Source organism: Peromyscus eremicus, chromosome 1, assembly GCF_949786415.1.
Source record: "Peromyscus eremicus chromosome 1, PerEre_H2_v1, whole genome shotgun sequence".
Lineage (NCBI taxonomy): Eukaryota > Metazoa > Chordata > Mammalia > Rodentia > Cricetidae > Peromyscus > Peromyscus eremicus.
In genome coordinates, this window is record NC_081416.1 from 159,591,446 (window position 1) to 159,613,996 (window position 22,551).

The 22,551-nt window shown below is 55.1% G+C and overlaps 3 protein-coding genes and 1 long non-coding RNA gene across 9 annotated transcripts; 3 read left to right on the forward strand and 1 right to left on the reverse strand.

The window, feature by feature from the left end:
- Positions 1-4,006: 4,006 nt before the first annotated feature.
- On the forward strand, positions 4,007-8,970 carry Ca11 (carbonic anhydrase 11). Its single transcript, XM_059253395.1, has 9 exons — positions 4,007-4,515; positions 4,604-4,678; positions 5,382-5,524; positions 6,708-6,893; positions 7,119-7,214; positions 7,354-7,426; positions 7,755-7,909; positions 8,014-8,179; positions 8,772-8,970. Exons 1-9 carry the CDS (start codon positions 4,449-4,451, stop codon positions 8,795-8,797), a joined length of 987 nt encoding a protein of 328 aa, XP_059109378.1. The 5' UTR covers positions 4,007-4,448; the 3' UTR covers positions 8,798-8,970.
- Positions 8,971-9,484: 514 nt separating this feature from the next.
- Positions 9,485-14,686, forward strand: Dbp (D-box binding PAR bZIP transcription factor). Of its 3 annotated transcripts, XM_059276912.1 has the most exons (4): positions 9,485-10,045; positions 10,849-11,259; positions 12,492-12,703; positions 14,194-14,686. In XM_059276912.1, the coding sequence occupies exons 1-4, from the start codon at positions 9,907-9,909 to the stop codon at positions 14,407-14,409; spliced, it is 978 nt and encodes a 325-aa protein (XP_059132895.1). In that variant the 5' UTR covers positions 9,485-9,906; the 3' UTR covers positions 14,410-14,686. The 3 variants fall into 3 exon arrangements, with proteins under 3 accessions (XP_059132895.1, XP_059132902.1, XP_059132912.1); XM_059276919.1 differs by lacking the exons at positions 9,485-10,045; positions 10,849-11,259 and adding an exon at positions 11,289-11,939; XM_059276929.1 differs by lacking the exons at positions 9,485-10,045; positions 10,849-11,259 and adding an exon at positions 11,965-12,212.
- Positions 14,687-14,783: 97 nt separating this feature from the next.
- Positions 14,784-22,534, reverse strand: Sphk2 (sphingosine kinase 2). 4 transcript variants are annotated; one of them, XM_059276960.1, is made up of 7 exons: positions 22,279-22,534; positions 21,568-21,679; positions 17,678-18,148; positions 16,916-17,065; positions 16,716-16,810; positions 16,518-16,633; positions 14,784-16,285 (listed from the first exon to the last, which is right to left on the reverse strand). In XM_059276960.1, the coding sequence occupies exons 3-7, from the start codon at positions 18,081-18,083 to the stop codon at positions 15,217-15,219; spliced, it is 1,836 nt and encodes a 611-aa protein (XP_059132943.1). In that variant the 5' UTR covers positions 18,084-18,148; positions 21,568-21,679; positions 22,279-22,534; the 3' UTR covers positions 14,784-15,216. The 4 variants fall into 4 exon arrangements, with proteins under 4 accessions (XP_059132943.1, XP_059132926.1, XP_059132949.1 ...); XM_059276943.1 differs by having other exon boundaries at positions 21,568-21,683; XM_059276966.1 differs by lacking the exon at positions 21,568-21,679.
- On the forward strand, positions 19,665-22,372 carry LOC131922217 (uncharacterized). Its single transcript, XR_009382241.1, has 3 exons — positions 19,665-19,824; positions 20,248-20,389; positions 22,262-22,372. It is a non-coding gene; the product is annotated as an uncharacterized LOC131922217 (long non-coding RNA).
- Positions 22,535-22,551: the final 17 nt, after the last annotated feature.

Consider the following 22,551-nt stretch of genomic DNA (forward strand, 5'->3'; position numbering starts at 1 on the left):
TGTCTAACAAATGCTGTTTGAAGATAAAACCGATTTATCCACATGAAAGGTTTGGAACAGGCCTGGCCCACAGCAAGCACCACATGAGTTAACTGTCACTGTCTGAATACCCAGAGGCCTCACTAGCCTCTGAGTACTCTGATGGCGAGGACCTTGCTGGGATCCCAAGGTGATGGGTGTTGAGGGCAGGGAGAGAGACTTAGGGAAGTTCACAGGGGTGTGGGAACCTTTGGAGCTGCTGGAGCTCTGGCGGGACCCACCTCCCACCCAAGAGCCTGGGTGTAGGAGATGAAAGCAGGGAGCAGAGCGAGCCTTCTGTGTTCCTTGTGACTCAAACTTTGTTTCTAGCAGCCGAAGCGAATTGGTGTGAAATCCACATCTGTGCCCCTTGCCGACCAGGCCCTTCCCATCCCTCCCTCGAGGCGCCAGCCCTGCCTGTCTGTGCACAGTAATGGAGGTGGCCCAGGTGGTCACCAGACCTCAGAGGAGACCCCGGTCCACCTCACAGCATAGCCAGCTGACTTCATTGTGGTGGTGGTGGTGGGTCTCCTGAAGTCTGTATTTGTTCTAAAATGAATTTGCCTAGAATAAAGGGGAGAAGGGAGGTCCAGATGAAGGGAAACACTTTTGGAAGATCCAGAAACTGGAACTCAGGCTGTAGCTCAACTCAGAGTGCTTCCTTAACATGCATGAGGCCCTGGGTTTGGTTCTCCTCACTCACTGTAACCAGGTGTGGTGGTAAATGCCTACCATCCCAGAACTGGAGAGATACAAAGTAGGAAGATGAGAAATTCATTCTCAGCCACATAATGAATTAGAGGCCAGCCTGGGCTACATGAGACCCTGTCTCAAAAACAAGAGCAAAATTCCAAAGGTTAAAGGAGATGCTGAGCCAGGTATGGTGTATCCCTGTAATCTCAGCACTTGAGAGACTGGGGCAGGATGAGCTGGAGTTGGAATTTGAGGCCAGCCTGGGCTATACAGTGAGACTTTGTCTCAAAAAACTACTTTTCACTGTAAACCATATGGCTTAAGAAAACAGGCATTAAGCCAGGTGGTGGTGGCACATACCTTTTAATCCCAGCACTGGGAGGCAGAGCCAGGCGGATCTCTAAGTTCGAGGCCAGCCTGGGCCACAGAGTGAGATCCAGGACAGCCAGGGCTACACAGAGAAACCCTGTCTCGAAAAACCAAAACCAAACAAACAAGCTGGCGTTTGCCGGGCGGTGGTGGTACACATCTTTAATCCCAGCACTCAGGAGGCAGGGGCAAGTGGATTCCTGTGAGTCTGAGGCCAGCCTGGGCTACAGAGCAAGTTCTAGGACAGCCAAGGATGTTACATAGTGAAACCTTATATTGAAAAACAAAACCAAAACGAACAAACAAAACCAAGCATTCGTTGTCCCACATTCTAGAGTAATTTTTTATTTTGTTATTTTTTGCTTTTTTGAGGCAAGTTTTCTCTGTGTAACCCTGGCTGTCCTGGAACTCACTCTGTAGACCAGGCTGGCCTCCAACTCAGAGATCCTCCTGCCTCTGCCTTCCTAGTGCGGGGATTAAAGGTGTATGCCACACTGCCATATTCTAGAGTTTAAAATTGAAAGTCAGGGTGTTGGTAGGGCCACACTAAGAAGGTGTTAGAGAGGGCCATCCCTGCCTCTTCCAGACTCTGGAGCTACCTGTGACCCTTGGCTTCTGGCCATGTAATTCTCATCTCTGTCTCTGTCTTCAGAGGCTGCTGTCTCTACTCTTCCTCCCTTGGCTGGTGAGGATACTTGTTCTTTGATGGGGGCCATAATAATAATGAAGGGTGATATCTCAAATACTTCTCAGGTGGTGTAGGATTATCATCCCAGCCACATGGAACACTGAGGCAAGAGGATGGAAAGTTCGAGGCCTGTCTGAGCTACATAGTGAGAAACTGTCTCAAAAGAAAAAGTTACAAAAGGGCTGGAGATGTTCCTCATCTGTAGAATGCTAGTCTAGAATCCCCTAGTTAGGGTCTGGGGGCAATGGTAGAGCACTTACCTAAAATCCTGCAGTGAGGGCTGGGGCGTGGCTCAGCTGTAGAGTGCTTGCCTGGCATACATAAAGCCTCGGCTTCAATCCTCAACACGGGGAAAACAAACAAACACCTTAATCACACAAGCTAAGACCCCTTTGTCAAATAAGGCCCACTCCTGGGTGCCAGGGCATGTCTCAGCAGCAGAGTGAACACTAGTCTCCACTGCAGTGGGTGTTGCCCCTTCCTGGCTCCTCACTCCACCTGTGGAATAGGGCTGGTGCTGACCCCACATCATGGGCAGCTTCAGGGCTGAGAGAAGCCTACACAGCTGGGTCTTCCTGCTGGTGTCCCCACTCTAGTATGTTCTCACTGCTTGCTCCCCGTGCCCTGCTCTACTTTTTTCTTTTGTTTTTTGAGACACGTCCCGGGTGGTGTCCAACGTGAACTTTTTTTTTCCTTTCCTTTTCTTTTTTTTAAAGACTTATTTCTTTATTATGTATACAGTGTTCTGTCTGCAGGCCAGAAGAGGGCACCAGATCACATTACAGATGGTTGTGAGCCACCATGTGGGTGCTGGGAATTGAACTCAGGACCTCTGGAAGAGCAGCCAGGGCTCTTAACCTCCAAGCCATCTCTCCAGCCCCAACATGAACTTTTTCAACTCAGCACATCCGCCTGCCTGCCTCCCTCTGTCCTGGAGGATCTCTTCAAGTCATTTGGTCCTTGACTGGGCCCTCTCCTCTGAGTACCTGTCCTGCGGTTTTGCTCTCTGCAGGAGTGACTCTATGCAGGGTCCCTGTGTGTGGCTCCAGGTCTGTGTCTATCTCTCTGTTCTTGTATGCTTGGTGTCTCTATGAGTCTTTGGATCTCTACCCTCCATTCCTGCCTGAATGGGTCCTCTATTCTGCCCCTTAGTGTCTGCCTCACTGTATGTCTCTGTATCTCTTTCTCTGCATCCGTGTGACTCTGTCTCTGTCCTTCTTGCCTGCCCAACGTGTCCTTTAATCCCATGGCTGGGTGTCCCTGCTTCTATCTTTAACGTATTTCTTTATTTCTTTCTGTTTTGTTTTCGTTTTTCAAGACAGGGTTTCTCTGTGTAGCACTGGCTGTCTTGGGACTTGCTCTGTAGATCAAGCTGGCCTCGAACTCAGAGATCCCCCTGCTTCTGCCTCCTGATTGTTGGGATTAAAGGCGTGCACCACTCCTCGCCCCCCCCCCCAGCTTTTATTGTTATTTCTTAGTGCCTGTCTCCTTCCACCTCTCTGTCCTGTGGCTCCTTCATTCTTCTTCTCTGTGGGCTGTTAGTTGTTTTGTTTAGACAAGGTCTTACTGTGTAGCCTAGGATGGCTTCAAATCCTCAGCCTCCTGAATGCTGGGATCACACGTGGGGACCACCATGCTTGGTCTATGTGTTTGTACGTCTCTGTCTCCTTTCCTGTGGCCTGGCATCATGCTTTTCAGTGCCTGAGCCACACACACACACACACACACACACACACACACACACCCGCATGGCATCTTGCTCGTTTTTTTTCTCTAAGCAGGTCTCTTTCTGTCTCTGTGACTCTAATGTGTCTCCATACTTCCTGCCTGCCTGGTTCTGACCATCAAGTCTCTCTTATTTCTCTGTCTCTCCCTCCTACCTGACATCTTGCTCCCCCTCCCCCCCTTCTGAGCACCAGGTCCCTCCTTCCCAGCCTAAGCTCCCCTCCAGCCTTCTCATCCTCCAGTCCCCCCCTGGCCTCTGCCTCCCCCTCCCGGCCAGTGGCCTTTCTGCACTCCAGGTCCCCAGCGCCCAGTCCGTTCTGGCCTTGGCACCTGGAGCAGGGCCCTCTCAGCGGCACCGCACCTCCCTTCCCAGGGCTGGCCCCTGGGTGCGGCCCTTTCCACTGCGGAGGCCCCCAGCCAAACATCAAACCAGTGGGAGCATGCGGGTGGGGAAGAGGGAATCAGAACTAGAGGTGATGAGGGTGGGGGTAGGGAGGGGGGGGAAGAGGAGGAGATGGAAAGAGGGAGAGGTAGCACAGGGAGAGGGAGGAGGTGAGAGAGAAGAAGGGAAGGCAGAGTCGAACAGGGAGGAGGAGGACGGAGGAAAGAAGAGAAGGCAGGGTGAGGGAGGAGGCGGAGGGAGGGGAGTGCACGCGGCGAGTGCGCGGCTAGGTTCGCTGGATGAGAACGAAGAGGGGGTGTGCATCGGCACCGAGAGGGACCCGGTGCCGGCGAGGCCGATCGCAGCTCTGGGAGATAGAGCGAGAGCAGGGCGCGGGCCCAGGCGGGCGGAGGAGTGCACTTCAAACAGGCACTGGGGTGCGCGGTCCCAGCCCCTGCATCTCGGGAGCTAGGGCTCCCGTGCTGGGCACAGCCAGGCTGGAAGTCCCAGGAGGAGGGGAGGGAAGAGCTAGGGGGCCGGGCGCTGGGAAAGGGTCGCTCCGAGGCCTCTTGGATGGGGGGTGCGGCTCGCCTGAGCGCCCCTCAAGCGCTGGTACTCTGGGCCGCACTGGGAGCGGCAGGTAAGACCTGGGGGGTCCAGGCAGCAGCCCCTGAGGGAGGAGCGGGGTGGGGTGCCTAGGAGAGGGATGCAGGATGCTTTCTTCCCAGCTCACATCGGACCTGCACCTGATCCCGAGGACTGGTGGAGCTACAAGGAGAATCTCCAGGGAAACTTCGTGCCAGGTGCAAACAGGGTGGAGACCCAGAGCCCGACCCCATATTCCTAGGTGCCGTTTTCCCCAGACTCCCGACTCTGGGTCCTCGATCCTCTCATCTTCCACAAGACCAGTGCTCCCAGCCCCTGCTTTCTTCCCCCAGGAGTGGGACCCAGCCTCTGAACCTCAGCGGCTCACCATGGGACATTATACATGCGCATTTCAAGTAGTGAGTGGGAGTGAGTGCAGGGAAAGAAAAGTGTGGGGGTGGAGAGATATGTATGTGTTTGCAGCCATAGACAGGTCCAATCCCGGCTGAAAGGCACAGACTCAGTAGCTCAAGTCCCCGCCCCGCCCCCTCACCCGGGCCTTCAAGCCCTCTTCTGCAACTCCTCTCCCCTAATACTCTAATCCAGCTGTGGGACCTGGGAGACTAAAAGAACTACAACTCCCATGGGGCTATAGGGAAGACAGGCGATGGATTAGTTGGTTTCACCTCTGAGGCCTATTGGGAGTTGTAGTTTTGTTTTTACATAGACTTAATTTAAGGTGGGAAAAATACAGGGAAGGATTGGAGGTGTTAGGAGCTTCTAGGAAAGGATTCCAAAATTCTTCTAGGAATTAGGATTCTGGCTCTTATGTGGCTCCTTCTTAGCTTCAGATGGGTTATCCCTGCCCCAGTCCAACACAGCAGGTCCTGCCTGAGATCCAGCCTATTTCTGTCCCCACAGGGCCTCCCTTCTGGGGCCTGGTGAATGCTGCCTGGACCCTGTGCGCTGTGGGGAAGCGGCAGAGCCCCGTGGATGTGGAGCTGAAGCGGGTTCTTTACGACCCTTTTCTGCCTCCGCTCCGGCTCAGCACCGGGGGAGAGAAGGTAAGGAGCCTTGCAATGGGGTGAGTATGAGCAGAGGGGACCTGTGCAGAGGTGGGTGGTGAGCTGTGGGGAACAAAAGGGACCAGCTGGGTGGAGAGAAGGCTCTTTCCTCTCTGAAGTTCACCAGTTCCTCCCTTTCCCACTGGTTTCCTCAACTTCCCATGTTGGCCCAATTAGTGAAAACAGAAGGCAGCCCATGCCAAGCAACTGAAAAGGCTTAACAAACCCACTAATCTCCACAATAACCTACAAAATAGGTGTTATTTTATCATCCTTATTTTATATTGTCCTCATTTTATGGATAGAAAGTTACTTGCCTTGGGTCACACAGCCATCAGACCAGGTGGTGTGGCCTCAGTGTCTGTACTAAGGACACTCACTGAGGTACCATTTCTTTTTCTTTTTCTGTTTTTCAAGACAGGGTTTCTCTGTGTAGCTTTGGAGCCTGTCCTGGAACTTGCTCTGTAGCCCAGGCTGTCCTCGAACTCACAGAGATCCGCCTGCCTCTGCCTCCCAAGTGCTGGGATTAAAGGCGTGCGCCACCACCGCCCGGCGAGGTACCATTCTTTAGAAGAACTGGCACAATGAGCCAAAAGCCTCAGTCCCTCAGATCAGCTTTCCCACTCTGCTCACAGAGAATATCCCTCCTGTCTTTTTCTCTTCCTGCCCCTCCACTGTCCATCCTTATCCAGTCCTGCACGGCCTGCAGCTCTATACCCTGCAGTCCATTATTTGGACCACATTGTCATCCCAGCTACACAGGAGGCAGAGGCAAGTGGATCTCTGTGAGTTTGAGGCCAGCCTGGTCCACAAAGCAAGTTCTAGGACAGCCAGAGGTGTTATATAGAAAAACCCTGTCTTGGAAAAACAAAACAAAACAAAAACCAGACAAACAAAAAAAGAAGAAAGACTCATTCGATAGCCTAGTCAGGACTTGAACTCATGGCATTCCTGCCTCAGTTTTCTCAGGGCTGGGATTACAAGCCTGAAACAGTACTCCTGGCCCAGTACATGTTAACCGAATTAATTCATCAATGTTGAATATCTGCAGTAGACATGGTCTGAGCCTGGGGGTGGCTTATGCCTAATCTATATTAAATAATTGTTGGCCTCGGGGAATGGATGAGTGGAGGATGGGTGGGAGCCATCTCTGTGTCCGCAATAGCTTCTACCTCTCCTGCAGCTCCGGGGAACCTTGTACAACACTGGCCGCCATGTCTCCTTCCTGCCTGCACCCCGCCCTGTGGTCAACGTGTCTGGGGGTCCTCTTCTTTACAGCCACCGACTCAGTGAGCTTCGGCTGCTGTTTGGAGCTCGAGATGGGGCTGGCTCTGAACACCAGATCAACCACCAGGGCTTCTCTGCTGAGGTGGTGACCTCTAACCTATGACCCTCACACTAGGTCACTCTGGTTTTTTTTTTTTTTTTCTTTTTCTTTTTAGCTTAATGCTTCACCCCATCCTTCTACCCAGGGCTACCTGTCCCCACCCTAAGTACCCTAATGCAATTCTGGACACAAAGGCCTGAGAGCTGAAACCATGCTCTCTTCCCCTTCAGCTCAGGAACCTTCTCTGTGCGCTCCCTACTCCCCTAGGTGCAGCTGATTCACTTCAACCAAGAGCTCTACGGAAATCTCAGTGCTGCCTCAAGAGGCCCCAACGGCCTGGCCATTCTCAGCCTCTTTGTCAATGTGAGGGAGGCAAGATGGGCAACTGGCTTCCAGGGTGTGAGGGACAAGGGCGGCTGGGAGGCTAGGATCCTTATGATGGGGGTGGTGGGCCTTTGGGGACCCTGGGCTGCTGTCTCCTCACCTCATGCCCCCTGCCTAGGTGGCTGGCAGCTCCAACCCATTCCTCAGTCGCCTGCTCAACCGGGACACCATCACCCGAGTCTCCTACAAGAGTAAGTCCCGGAGCTTGGGGTGGAATCCCAGCTACTAGAGAGGCTGAGAAAGAAGGGTGTCAAGGCCAGTGTCTGGGCTACTTAGCAAGATACAGTGCCCAGGCAGAAAGTGAAAGAGTGGCTGGAGACGTAGCTTGCTGAGAGAACTCCTGATTTGAATCCCCCAGTGAGGGGCTGGGGGCCTGACTCAGTGGTACCTGCCTAGCATGCCTGGAGCCTTGGGTTCAGTCTCCATACTGCAACAAAAATAACTAACTCCCCATGGGTTGGTTGTACACACGTGGGTTCCCAGGGGACACCCTTTCACACTGGATTGATATCCCCACAGATGATGCCTACTTTCTTCAAGACCTGAGCCTGGAGCTCCTGTTCCCAGAATCCTTTGGCTTCATCACCTATCAGGGCTCCCTCAGCACTCCTCCGTGCTCCGAGACTGTCACCTGGATCCTCATCGACAGGGCTCTCAATATCACCTCCCTCCAGGTGACCTCATGTGTGCATGCTGCCCTGCCCCTATCCCGAGTCCTGCCTTCCCTGGGCATTCCCTATCCATTCACCCATGTTTTCCCGTGCTTCTCTTGAGGCAGATGCACTCCCTGAGACTCCTGAGCCAGAATCCCCCCTCCCAGATCTTCCAGAGCCTCAGCGGTAACGGCCGGCCCCTGCAGCCCTTGGCCCACAGAGCCTTGAGGGGCAACAGGGACCCCCGGCACCCCGAGAGGCGATGCCGAGGCCCCAACTACCGCCTGCATGGTACGCTTAATGTGTGCTCTTCTTCTCCACGCCTTGATACAGTCTGCATTCATTCGCAGTGGTATCTCTGTGTGACACATCCCTCAGTCCTTTTTCCCTCTCCCCATGGGACAGCGTGGTGCAGCCCACCCCTCTTTACAGCTTAGTATAAGACCCGACACCCTCTGTTTTCCTTGCGGTGCATTTACATACTGGTTCATGTCCTCTGCCTATTGTCACTTTCCAAGATGGTACGGTCCAACTCGCCTGTGTACAAATGGTACGACCCACTTATGGCTACCCCTTTTCTCACAATCCGTGTGGTACAATCCCTCTGTCTTCCTTACCGCCACTGTGTTCTTCCCCCGGAAATCTTCTCAACAGGGTGCATGGTATAGTCCAGATTTCCAGTTCCCCTTGATGTACTACCACCTTGATGCCGACCAGCCTCATCTGCACGTCCCATCTGACCTCCTTCCCTCTCTCTATGGTCTGGCCCAGGCGCTGACCATTTTCCCCAATTTGGTGTATTCCAGCCCCCTTTAGCAGCCAGGCTGTGGTAGAGCCTTATCGTACGCTCAGACTCCCCACAAGCCGGCACCTTCTTTTGCAGTGGACGGTGGTCCTCACGGTCGCTGAGACCCTCCGACACGACGATTACTCCCGCCTGTCCTGAGCTTCCTCACGAGGGAAGGGGAGCCACCCTAAAACAAAAGCTATTAAAGGGACCGAATGTTTCCAGCTTCTGGGTGGTGTGATTCTCAGTCGCGACTGAGAAATACCTGGGTATTAAAAAGTAATTTTTTCCTGAAGCCCACTTCTTTCTGCTTTAACCTGTTCTGATTGGTGTTCTGCGTTTTTCCTCAAGTAACAAGCCCGTGGACAGACGGCCCCTTTAAGAGACGGCCCCTCCTGCCCCACACCCGAATCGGGCAGCACGCGCTGGGCCATGTGCTTCCCCCTTCTTCCTGCCTCATTGGCTTGAAGTGGGTCACGGTCCCGCCCCCAGCGCCTCCTCTCATTGGCCAAATGTAGGTCAGTGTCCCGCCTTCTTCCAAAAGGAGAGGCAACTTCACAAGCTCAGCCCCTCACGCGCCTCCAGGGTCTTGGCAGATCCCGTCACCTCATTGGCTGAGCTTCTCAAGGGCTCGAGATGTGATTGGCCCTTGCTTGAAGCCGGAGGGAGGCACGCGGCTGGGGTGCATGGCCCAAGAGGAGGGAGGGGGCCCGGAGGAGGGGCACGCGCTCTGGCGTCGGGTGTTTTGGTTTGGATTTTTTTTTTTCCGCGAAAGAAGTTTGCTTTGGCCACGCCTCAAGGCTGCCGCCTCCTCCTGCCCCCTCCTCCTCCGCCCCTGGGCGCACACCTCTGGGTGCAGATCGCAAAGCTCCTTTCCTTGCGAGAAGTGCAAAATTTTCAAGAGCTAGAGGCTCGCCCACCTGGTACAGAAGGAGCGCGCGCCTGTGTCCCTTGGGGACCCTCGGTTGCAAAGAGACAGCTGCTTGGTCACCCACTCGCCCAGACTATAGGATCCTCCCGGGACACAAGTCTTGAGTTGCACCTTTCTGCAGAGGACTGGCTGACCCCCGCAGAGCTCTTAGGATTTGCAACGTTCTGATACTGGAGGCTTGCAGCCGCGCTCGCCCGAACCGGGGACACACTCGCCCGAACCACAGCAGTGTGCAGGTGACTGGTCTATCATCTCTTCGACTCTCCATGAGCTCATGAACCTGGGAGCAGGTGTCCGGCGATGGCGCGGCCTCTGAGCGACAGGACCCCGGGTCCCCTGCTGTTGGGAGGCCCGGCAGGGGCCCCCCCTGGCGGGGGAGCGTTGCTTGGGCTGCGGAGCCTTCTGCAGGGGACCAGCAAGCCCAAAGAGCCGGCCAGCTGTGAGTTCTAGTCCCACTGTCTTAAGGACTGAAATGTTGGGGTGGTGGTCCTATGTGCTAGGTGTCCCATCCTTCCTAGTTGTCATTCGGTTACTCAGGTGTTTGGCCATCTCAGTCTCTCAGCGTCCATGGGTAAATCTGACCCCTGGAAGACCCAAGGGTCAAGTCCCCAGAGTCTTCCTCCGTTAGGACGGAGTCTAGGTGCCAGCCCCCCTTCCTTCCCTTTGGCCTCGGAGTCTGGACCCCTGGAATCCTGGGGAAGGGAGGGGGTGTGTCGGATGCTCACACGGTGCTGACACGGGCTTGGGCGGGGCCTCACAGGATCACATGGAAACTAGACATGAGGAATGTGCCCGAGCAGTGGATCGCTTCCTGCCCCTAACAGACGGTGGGGGAGGGGGGTGAAGGTGCCAGGGGTGGGGGAATTACTGAGCTGGCACTTTTTCTCTCACCTGCCCAACCTCTCACCCACCCTGTCTCTCAATCCCTTTTTCTAAACTTCCATCATTTTTCTCTGGGTTGTTTTCTGTGTCTCTATCCCTGTCTCTCTGTATACTTTCTCTTTTTCTCTCTTGGGGTCCCCTGTCGTCCTGTCCCTCTTTCTGGGCCTCCCCAACCCCCGTGTTTATGCCTCTCTGCTTTCTGGGTTCCTGTCTCCCTAACCTGTCCGCACTTCTCTGGGTCTTTGCCTTACGGCTCATCACTTCTTTGCATCTCCGCCATGCGTGTCTCTGTACTTCATCTCTGACTTGGGGGCCCCTCCCGTGTGTCTCCTCCCCATCCCGTCTCCCCCTGACCCACAGGTCTCCTGAAGGAAAAGGAGCGGAAGGCGACTCTGCCCCCAGCTCCCGTCCCGGGACCGGGCCTGGAAACGGCTGGCCCGGCCGATGCCCCGACAGGGGCAGTTGGTGGCGGTGGGTCCCCGCGGGGACGCTCGGGGCCGGTGGCTGGCCCCAGTCTTTTTGCGCCGCTGCTATGGGAACGCACTTTGCCTTTCGGCGACGTGGAATACGTGGACCTGGACGCCTTCCTGCTGGAGCACGGGCTCCCGCCCAGCCCGCCGCCCCCCGGGGGCCTGTCGCCCGCACCCTCTCCAGCGCGCACTCCCGCGCCCTCCCCGGGGCCCGGCTCTTGCGGCTCCTCTTCCCCCCGCTCGTCGCCGGGGCACGCCCCCGCGCGGGCTACCCTGGGAGCCGCCGGCGGCCACCGCGCAGGTGCGGTGAAGGGGCGGGGCTGGCGGGCAGGGGGTGGGCCTCGCGACGCTTTTGGAACTCTGCCCAAAGAGATGCGGCGATCCATTAGGGAACCTGGGCCCCTAAATGTCAGAGGATTATCCTGGGAGAGGCTGTATTTTTCTCTAGGATAAAGTTTCCTCATGCCCCTGGAGCCAAGACTAGAAACTCAGAACACCTTAGTTAACTGGGGAGCGGACTGACTCCATGTCTCTGTCCAGAATTTTGGGAAACGAGATAGGACTGGACTTCAAGGACATCTAAAATTGGAGCAGGCCAGAGCTGGACACTAGGTTCCCGGATCCCCACCCCCCTTCCAGTGGAGGGTGTTGCATCCTGGCTCCCAGAGTCTTGTAGCAGAAAATGCCGGGGTCCCGATTCTGGATTGTCCAGAGGGAGCTCCCCATATTCCTGCGACGGGGACCTAGGATCTCAGAATTGTGGGAGTCTCGATGCAAAGGGCCTGTCAGGCCGGTGCTTCTACGATCCCCATAAGCGCGGGGTGGGTGGATAGGATCCTTGGAGATGTTGGAGCTGAGACCAAAAGGAACAAGAGGGGAGGCGACCCCTATCAAGACAAAGAGTCTCGTTGTGGGACACCTGGGTACACCTGTCCCTGATCCGACCTCCAGGCAAAACAGTGCTGCACATTCCCGCGCCACGTGAGTCCTCCCTCCCTGCCGCGCGCACGCGCTCTCACGGGCGAGGAGGCGGGGCCCGGGAACGTGAGGGTGCGTGGGGGGGGGGGAGCAGTCAGCTACACGTGATTCAGCCCTGAACCCGTGTCCTCAGCTGGCCCCGGCTTGTCTGTTCTTAAAGACACAGGCATCATCCTTTTTTAGCCAAGCTTCTGGAACCTCGGAGCAGCTTCTGCTTTTCCATCACTCTTAGGAGTGAGTCTAACAGGTTTAAACTCTGAGCATACAGAGAATTCAGTAAGTAGGATTCAGACGAGAGAGTGGGGGAAAAGGTTTTAGAAGCTTTCCGCAGACTCCCGGGATATTTAAGTCCGGTGATTTGTGCCTTTACTCATGAAGGTAGAACTGCTTTCACGGTGGCTAAGGGTCTTTGTCATAGGGTTGGTGCTTGACAGGCAGGCTTTGTGTTAAGAGTGCAGGAAAGACTACCCTGTGGTGGATAAGGTGGAGGGGACCCCTGAGAAAGCAGTCCCCAAACTAAATACTCAGGCATTCAAGTGGTATGTATTCCTCCAGGCTTGACCTCTAGGGACACACCCAGTCCTGTGGACCCAGACACCGTGGAGGTGCTAATGACCTTTGAACCTGATCCAGCTGATCTTGCCCTGTCAAGCATTCCAGGCCATGAGACTTTTGACCCTCGGAGACACCGCTTCTCAGAGGAGGAACTGAAGCCTCAGCCAATCATGAAGAAGGCAAGGAAAGTCCAGGTGCCAGAGGAACAGAAGGTGAGCATGACCAGGTGCGGGTGCGACTTTGGTCAGGAACTGCCTTTGCTCATAGCTGTGGGAAACTTCTCTTTGGGATGAGGTCTCAGAGTCTTGTGGCCTATAGACATACCCTGGTTCGTGAGGTTCCTGAGGACAGGCTCTGTCCTGAGAGTCACAGATGGTGTCATTGTGGATTCAGTCACTTGGACCTGGAACCCCCTGTGGATGGAGCAGGGCTCAAGTTCCCAGGGGCTCAGTTGCTAATTACAGCTTTCTTTAGTGCCCCATCAGCCTGCTTCTGAGCAGCTGGCCTGGCTGGAGCTGGTCTTTGGCTTTTAACCTGAAACATCCATAGGACTGCCTCTGCCTGGTGTAATCCTTTACCAGCCATGTTCTAATTTGGGGGAGTTTGAGCAGCAAAGGCATCCTTCTACCATTCTGGTTTTGCTGTTATTGGGGTCTCCGCTAGCAAAGAAGAGGTACTTGGACTTCTCTCACGTCTTTGCTATGGCATTGTATCATAGCCATTTCAGCATCTAGTTCCATCTAAGAAACCCAGTCTAGCTGGCGGTGGTGGCGCACGCCTTTAATCCCAGAACTCAGGAGGTAGAGCCAGGCGGATCTCTGTGAGTTCGAGGCTAGCTTGGGCTACCAAATGAGTTCCAGGAAAGGCGCAAAGCTACACAGAGAAACCCTGTCTCGAAAAAACCAAAAAAAGAAAAAAGAAAAAAAAGAAACCCAGTCTATACCAATGGCCTTTCCTGCTACAGAGCTCAGCTTTTGCTAGGGAATGAATGTGTCCTGGCAAGCTGGAACCTTTAATTAAGAGGAAGCTGAGGGAAGTATCTTTCCCAGCTAGGTGGGGGACCCATGGTGTAATTCTCAGAGGAAGCCTCAGCTTCCACCTCTTCCTTCAGTTAGGTACCGGAGGGAGGAAGGGGAGGCAGACAGTTCCCTTACATCAGTTCAAGGACAGAAGGAAAGACTGGGTAGGATCATTGGGTCTCCTTACAGCTTAAGTTGACTTGCTGAGATGAGGTTACCTTGACAACCAGGACACTAAACCCATCACTGGGGGCTATCCACGCTTTCCTTAGCAACCAGGATCTGGAAAGGTGAATTCTAAGGCAGGGTACTCTTCAATGGGATAAGCCCTTAGACCCTGAAGGCCTCGTTGCTAGGTAACAAACATCCATCGCAACCGAGTTTCCGTAGGTCCCTGTCAAGTGGGGAGGCTTGCTCTGTACGGTGGAGAATTTGAAGACCAGCCTTTTTCATGTGTATACCTGGAGTCTATCTTGTGATTAGCTTTCTACTAGGGACCTGGTTTTAGCAGCTAGGGCAGTAGACAGCAGAACTTGGGGTGCCTGTCCCAGCAAAGACTAGCCCTTAGTTCTCACTGCTGTGCAGAAACAGGCACATGGATGGGGATGTTTGTGGGAGCGTTTCCAAACCTGCCACTTGGCCCTTGGTTGGATCTCAGTGCCTTTCCACCCCTCCATCCCCAGGATGAGAAGTACTGGAGCCGGAGGTACAAGAACAACGAGGCAGCCAAGAGGTCTCGGGACGCACGAAGACTCAAGGAGAATCAGATATCGGTGCGGGCAGCCTTCCTGGAGAAGGAGAATGCCCTGCTGCGGCAGGAGGTGGTGGCTGTGCGGCAGGAGCTGTCCCACTACCGTGCTGTGCTTTCGCGCTATCAGGCCCAGCACGGGACACTGTGAGGCCATGTCCACCCTGCCTGGGCAGAGTTCTATTCCTTACTCAGACTTGCACCTGACACTTCCTCCCTCCTCGTCCCATGGCTGATGGTCTGGCCAGCTAGGTGCCCAGGGACGTGATGATACAAATACATTTATATTTTTAAGAAAAAGCTAGCCATCTCCCACCTCCCTCGTGGGGGTGGGGAGGGTCCTGTGTGTGCTCTTAGCACTTCGGGGAACCTATCCATCCACCCAACCGCCTCCGTCAACACAATCCTGAATAAATCTTGAGAACCCAGGAGCCAGCTGTTGTGGGGGACAGAGCAGCTACTGGCTGAGTTGGGCACATCTACTGTGACCCTTAAAGGGCAATGTTGACTGAAAGGGCCAACAGATGGAAGGGGCGAAGAAGAAAGCGACGCCTTTATTGCATAGACCTTTTCAATTGCTTTAGACCAGGGACACACAAGACATAACATGAGAAGTGAATTTCCCCACCCCTCACCGGCAAGGGGCGGACCATTAGTGCAAATCCTGGGGACCGCCTGGGGGAACCTGCCCCTCAAGGGCTGATTGGCCAGTCAAGTGGAGGCACCGGAGTAAGCAAGAAGAAACCCTGGCTGGCCAATGAGCTGAGGCCTTGCTAGCTCATACATTCCAGGCCCCATCATTGGACAGCAAGGAAGGCAAGGCCCCACCCCCAGCTGTTATGTCAGACCAATCCCCACTCTCGCTATTCTGAACCCGGTCCTGCTTCTACCTATAAAAGCCAGGCCACATCCTATGGTGCTCTAGTCCCACCACAGCATGTTTCAGGCTCCTTTAGGTTTACCGCTTTTGGCCCGCAGGCCCAGTGAGCAGTGTGGCGAGACTGGGATGCACCTGCGCCTGCATTGGCCCGTACTCCACCAACTCCCCATCCACAGTGAGCACGCCCCGAGGTGTGAGTGGCTCGAGGCGGAAGGCATGAGCTGCAGCATAGCCCAGGTGCGGGCAGCCCAAGCTGAAGTGGTTTCCGTGCTCCATGGCCAGCAAAATACGGAGTAGCGCAGCCCGTGAAATGCCACTGCGCACCCAGCACAGGTGCACCACGCCATCATCAAATCGAGCATGGGGGGCGGCCACCAGGTCTGCACTGAGGTGGCTGGGCAGGATGGCCAACATGAGTACAAACTCCCCCTCTATTGTCACCCAGTTTGGGGGCAGTGGAGAGCCGAGGGGAGGAAGAAGGTGGTCCTCTGGGCCCCAGGTAGCACTGGAGGTGGGAGGCGGGAACCCCGAGGACGCTGGCATTTCCGGGGGCCCTTCGGTGATGGGTGAAAGCTGAGCTGTTTTGGGAGAGTTGGGGGGCGAGGGCAGCAGTGGGTCTGGGGACAGAGGTGCATCCCCAGCTCCCCCCCAGTCCCCAGTCAGCTCTGGGCCACTACCATTGAGGGAAAGGCCAGGTAGGGGTTCAGGGGAGCCAGGGGAGGCCAAGGCAGGTTGGGGCAGAGGCAGGGGCAGGTCAGACACTGAACGATGTAGGGGTGAGTGGGTGACGGCTGGGGCTGGGGCTGGGGCCAAGGCTAGTTCTGACTTGGCTCGAGGCAGGCTGTGGCCTGGGATGGGCAAGGCTGGCTCTGTGGTAGCGGGGAGGTAGGAGAGGCGTCCACGATAGGTATGCAAGGTGGCCAGGCCTAGCACTGCACCCAGTGTGAATCGAGCGCTACCCAGGGCCCTGAAACGCTCGCTGTGGATGTCCACATCTGACAAGAATCCCCAGGCCACTGACAGGAAGGAAAAACAGCGGGACCCTGAGGCTAGCGTGACGGAGAGCAGGTCCAGAGGATGGCTGCCACCGCGGCAGAGAAGCAGGGAGCAGTTGAGCAGCAGGTCAACACCGACGGCCGGCTGGAACCTTCGCAGCAGAGATGGGTGTCACAGGGGAGCGCAATGCGGGGGGAAGGGGGTGCCAACAGTCCTCCACAAGCACTCCTACAGGCCTTCTGTGGGCCAAGGACAGATCTAGCTACTGGGTCAGGGGAGGGGGGGGGGCGGGATGCTTCAATGTTACAAGACCATGTAGTCCCAAAGGCTCATCCCTCGCTTAGCAGGTATCCCTGCTGTCTCAGCAGAAGCAGTCAACGTACCCGCCATGGTGGTTAACCGCCCCAGCTAGTGCATTGCCGGAACCGCAGGGGAGGACCCCAATGGGCATCCGCACGGCATCTTTCCAATCTGGGCGATCAAGGAGCCCGTTCAGCACCTGCAGTTGGGATAGGGCTCCTGGGTCCTCACTACCCTCTCCAGTTCCCCCCAGGGCAGGGTTAGGTTGTCTGTGGCTCTACCTCATAAAGCAGCCCATCTCCGGAGACAGTGACAATGCCTTCCCACTCACTCAGGCTCAACCCCTGCACCAGCTCACGGGCATGGTTCTGTCGTTCTAAGTGGACAAATAGAAAGGTTAGCCAAGAAGCCTCCTCATCCTGCCACACCCCTCCAGAAGATCTAGGAGTATCCCTCCCCACCATACCTCAGCAGCCCTTACCTGTCTGTATGAGGTTAAAGGACAGCCCAGCTTCGGAGATTATGGGCACCACGTGCTCCATACAGCGCTGCCAGGCCAGGCCCCGCCCCCCAAAAGGATTAACCAATATGAGCAGCCTGGGCCTCCGGGGCAGTAGTTCAGGGGTGATTTCTGGAGAGATGGAGGGAGGAGGAGAGAAAGAAAGGACTGAATCTGCCAGAGACCAGGCCTCCTCCTCTTGGTAAAGGGGCCCCAAAGAGACTTGATAACTAAAGGGCAGGTACCCAGGGCCTGCTGGGAGTTTCCCTTCCAGAAGTGTCCCTTCTGTCACCTGGCCAGTGTGGGCGGCCCAGTGTGGGCAGTCCAGTTCCTTCATGCAGGTGCTGAGAAAAAGGTTGTGAAAGCAAATATGTGCCCTTTGAACCTGTGTGTGTGGCAGGTGGAGAAAGGAGCCTTGATCCCTGAACACCTGTTAACCAGCATCAGTTTCCTGCACTGCCACTGGCCCTGAGCAGCTCCGAGGCCTGCGAGGCTCCTACAGGAAGTGGGGGCCCTGGGTGAGTTAGGCTCTGCTGGAAAGCCTCCTCCCTGTGTGGAGCGGAGCATCAGGGCCGCCTCTGGGCTGCTTGAGAATCCTGGAGACCTGTGTGGTACCTCACCATTCTCAGCCAGCCTTCTGTCACACACCTGGGAGCGCACTCACTCTTCTGAGACAGACCCAGAGGACACAAGGTACAAACAGAAAGACACAAACACCTATGTGGCTCTGGCCCAGCATCTCACCCTGGTCCCCAGACAGAGGCACTCCTCGAAGGAGACACATGAGGGCAGTTGCCCAGCGCTGAGCCTCTGCACGATTCTCCTCATAAGTGGCGGCACCATCAGCCCGGAAGGTACGAGTAGCTCTGTGCCGACCCCCGCGCCGGCCCCGTGGGTAGGTGTAGACACACAAGTAGGCTGCGGTGTCTGAGGGGATGCGGCTCTGCAGAGTGCCACAGCCTGAGACCTCTGCCAGGGGGACCAGGCCATCTCGGGGCCGGGCTTCTGGCTTTGGACGCAGGCGCTGTATGTGCAGGGCTTGCATTGTGAGGGTGAGGGCAAACCGTGGGCCATGGGCTGGGTAGGAACCGAACTCGCCGTGCAGGATTGGAGTACTGGAAGCCAATGGCAGTTGTGGCGGTGGGGCCATGATGACCTTAGCCCTGTCCAAGCACTTCTAGACCCTTGGCTTGTGGTCAGCTCCCGCTCCAGCCTCTGTGGGGAGGGAGGAAGACAATGGTCAGAATCCTGGATCCTAATGCTAGGTGGGGAGGAGGGGGCCTGTGAGAAGGAGACAGAGGATGGGAAGAGAATACCACAGACTCAGAAAAGCGTGGAGAGACCCCATGATGCAGGGCCGGAAAGCCAGTATCCAGGCATGAAAACGTTTCTTTAACTTCCAGATAATTATTCAGGACTCTGAGCAACAGCCGGTTAAAACTCAAGACAGCCAGGCTAGTGGTGCATACAAGCAGCACTTGGGAGTCCGAGCCCCAAGGTGAAGGCCAGCCAGGGAAACTCTGTTTCAAAAACAACCCCACCCACAAAGAAACAACAAAAAACCCAAGTCATCCACAAGACACAAAAGAAAGAACCTGGCGATGGTGGCCCACGCCTTTAATCCCAGCCTCAGGAGGCAGAGGCAGGTGAACCTCTGAATTGGAGGCCAGCCTGGTCTACACAGCAAGTTCCGGGACAGCCAAAGCTACACAGAGAAACGCCCCCCCCCCAAAAAAAAAAGGTGGCCAAAGGGTAAGATACATGGTATACTGGGTGATGGCATGGGCTTGAGGGTAAGGGAACAATTGGATGATAGAGACAGGAAAAAAAATAGGCTGAGACAGAAAGACTGTCCCCTCCCACACACTGAGTCACTGCTAGGTAGAGGGAAGAACTGTGTAGACACGTAGATACAGAGAAGAAAGGGACAGCTCTGAAAAGCAGAGAAACAGAGGAGACAACAGCTTTTGAGGCACAGGCCAATAAGATATTTAAGTTTCTCACCCCAGTGAAGAAAGCAACAGACAGGAGAGAACGGACATGACACAGAGCAGTCAGAGAGGAGCCACATGGGAGTGCCCACCAGCCGGTTTGTCTGGGCGCACTAACCTGACCGGTGGGCCGCCTTCTCTTGGAGAAGAGGGTGAGAGCCAGGGCTGAGTCCCGTCTGCTCTGCAGAAGGTCCAACCTCTTAACTGCTCACCTTTGAGCAGACTTATCCAGTCGCCCAACTGACCTGCTGTCACCTTTCTCAGGCTCACAGCAGCCTGGGACACACCCCCACGGAGACTCTCCTTCGGGATCTACCTCTGCCCGTGGCCCCGGGCCGCTTCCTTAATGCCCAGGTATCTGCCCCACCTTCAAACCTCCCTCAAATCAGCGTCCTTATACATGCTCCTTTCTGGGTTGGGTCTCGGTCTCCCGGGACTCCAGATCTGGGCCTCCATCCACAGGTTCCCGGCCGTCCTTTCAGTGTGTCCCTGGTGTGTACCCCTACTCCAGGGCCACAACGCAGCCCCGAGTCTGGGTCTCCATCCCAGCCATGGACCTGGTTTTCCGTTTCCAGATCCCACCAAGTGTTCCGCACCGGACCTGAGTTTCCGCCCCTCTAGGGTCACCCCGAACCCCACAACCTGTGCGCATGCCGCGTCCTCCCGGCCGCCCCTCCAGAGCCTGCACTACCGCCCTCCTCAGCTCTAAGGGTGGGGGGAAGGGTGTGCGTCCGCCCAGCCAATGTCTGCGCAGCCAGGCTGAGCCGCACCAATGAGAGGCCAGGGCCAGCCCCCTCCGGAACTACGCGACGGGACCTGACCGGCCGAGGGAGAAAACCGGGAGGGGCTTTGGCCGAGCAAGGAGGCCCCATCACAAGTGAGGGCACACACGCAGCAGAGGTAAGGACGTGGACCTAGGCAAAGCTGAACTGGCCATCTTTGTTGAGGTCAAAACGGCCTGTCCCAACAGAGTTTAAAAAAAAAGGGGCGTGGGTGAGTTCTTCCACTGCGGAGACCAACTCTCTCGAACGTAGGTAACAGAGAGTCTGACACGCAAAGCCGAGATAGAAACAAAGAAATGAAAACATTGAGATTGACGTTTGGGGTCGTACCCTGTAGTTCTAGCACTTGGGAGGGGGAGGCAGAAGCATCGGTAAGGGAGGGTTTGCCTTTGCTGCATGTATGTGACAGTTATGGGACATCTTGTGTCACACAACGTAACAAACAGAGCCCAGAAAATCACCCACATAGGTGGAGGCAGTTTGGAATGAGAACCAGGGTGGGGAAGCTCATTAATTACCAACTGTTTACCTTGGACTTCAGCCTTAGAGTGAGATTACCATCTGCCCAGGAAACCACCACATGACAAGACCCCAGAGGCATAGGGAGAGAAAAGGCTTTGGAAGCCCCACATTCAGAGTCTGGGCCAAACTAAGCCCAGGAGAAAAGATGTTGACAAAAACAGGTAAGACAGGGTGGGATGAAACCATGAGCAAACAAGTGGGCAGACAGCGTGTGTGTGTGTGTGTGTGTGTGTGTGTGTGTGTGTGTGTGTGCGCGTGTAGGTTCCTGTCCAAATGCACCTGGGGCAAAGCACTCACTCTTGAGCTACACTCTCACAAGGCAGGGACAAAGCTCCATAGAAAGGAGGTAAGCAGAGAAGGTAGTTGCCAAGCAGCTGTCCGTGGCATCCAATCCACAGCAGCAACAGCCCCAAATAACATGCCAAGGGAGAAGAGAATCTCAGCAGAATGGAGGTTCTGGGGAAATGACCACTGAGCTCTGAGAAAAATTAAGGCAGAAATCAGGACCAAAGGGACTGAGACCTGGCAGAGAAAGGGAACAGGGAAGGAAGGGAAGTGCTAGTCACCTAAGTCCTGTGGCCTCACCCTGAATGGCCTCAGCTGCTCTGTGTGGGAGAACAGGACTACCTGCCCTGCCTATAGGGGACAGCTAAGGTCAATGGCAGACGGGCCTTGGCAGATGTTCTCACCCGTGGTAAGACAACCGGAGACTCTAGGCCAGTGGTTCTCAACCGTCCTAATGCTCTGTTCCCTTTAGCGCAGTTCCTCATGTAGTGGTGACCCCCCCCAACCATAAGATTATTTTTGTTGCCGCTTCATAGCTGTAATTTTGCTACTGTTAGGAATCGTAATGTAAACATCTGATATGCAGCCCCTGGGAAAGGGTCGCTTTCCCAGGAGTCTCAATTCACATGTTGAGAACCATGGCTCTAGACAAAGCCTTACCTGGTTCCACTGTCCCTTAGATTCAGGATGTCTAGTGGACAGCCAGACCCCTGCTCTGTCACAACAGCGCCCAAGCCCAGCACTGGAGGCCACATGGGGGCGGGGGGGGGGGGGTCTGGGTAAAAGGCTCTGCTTACTGTGCAGTCCCAGATGGGGGCTCTGAAGAGGAGTGGCACATTGCAGGCTCAGGGTCCCAGAGCCAACACCCCCCATCCAGCTAGCCCGTCTTGTCCTACCCAAGCTCAGGTAGCAGGATTCTACCTAGCATTACGGACTAAGTGTTGACTGAACATGTTTACAGACCTATACAAGCAGGGAAGATACCCTGTTAGGGTTGTTATCACTCTTTTTCTAAACAAGGAAAAACAAAACAAAACAAAACAAAGTAACTTACCCAAGGTCACAATTTTAAAATAGCAGAACCAGGTGTTGAAAGACTGTAATCCCAGCTACTTGGGAGGCTGAGGCAGAGAGACTGAATCCAGGCTGGGCAACTTTGTGAAACCCTGACTTTAGAAAAAAAAAAAGTGGCAGAACTGGCACCCGAAATAGCCTACATTCTGGCTAGGTGCCAAGTTTCCTCTATCTCTCCTTCTGCCGGGGGTTCTCTCGTCTTTTTCCCTTCTCACCCTCAGGCCTCCACCCCCACCCCACCCCCGCCATGGTCTCTATCTCATTCTCTCCGGGGCTATCCACACCTCAGGAGCTTGTTATCCATCCCCTTTCCACCCCAGATCCGATGCAGGCCGAGGATCCGCGTGCCTTTTCTGCACATTAATACTTTGTACGTCAAAAATGTTGGGTCAATTAAAACCATCTGGTTGGGGGGGGGGGGGGAGAAGCCGTTCTCTGAGGAAGGAGACTAAGGAGAGATCGGGAAGAGGCCATCTAGGGGCAGGGAAAAAACTGAACCCAAAATTCCGGGGGCGGGGGCAGGTACTATAGGTTGAATTGCAGTAAGAAAGTCTCGTGTTAGAGATCTTGTAGGACTTCCTGAGCTTCAGTTGCACCTAATAAATTGAACATAAGGAAAAGGAAGCCGCGAATTTAAGGAAATGCCGGAAATGTGAAATTAGCTTGTTCTTCAGGCCGGGACAAGCCTCACCTCCAAAACACAGCCCACCGGGTCCTCCGGGAGCCACCGAGAAGCGGTCGGCGTGCGGCCAGAGAGTCACCGCGAGATTCCTCCTGCTAACTCCAAGCATATCTCTCGCTCTCAGGTCTCTTTATCCCTGAAGAATATAGAGAACAGGGATTGGGAAAGGCTAGAGAGGCTCTCTGCGTGCCGGCCCTTTTCTCTGGTGTCGCATTGGTTTCTCTTTGGTTGCTCCGAGGGCCTCTGTAGTCGGTCCTCCAATATACCATAGAGAAACCCAGA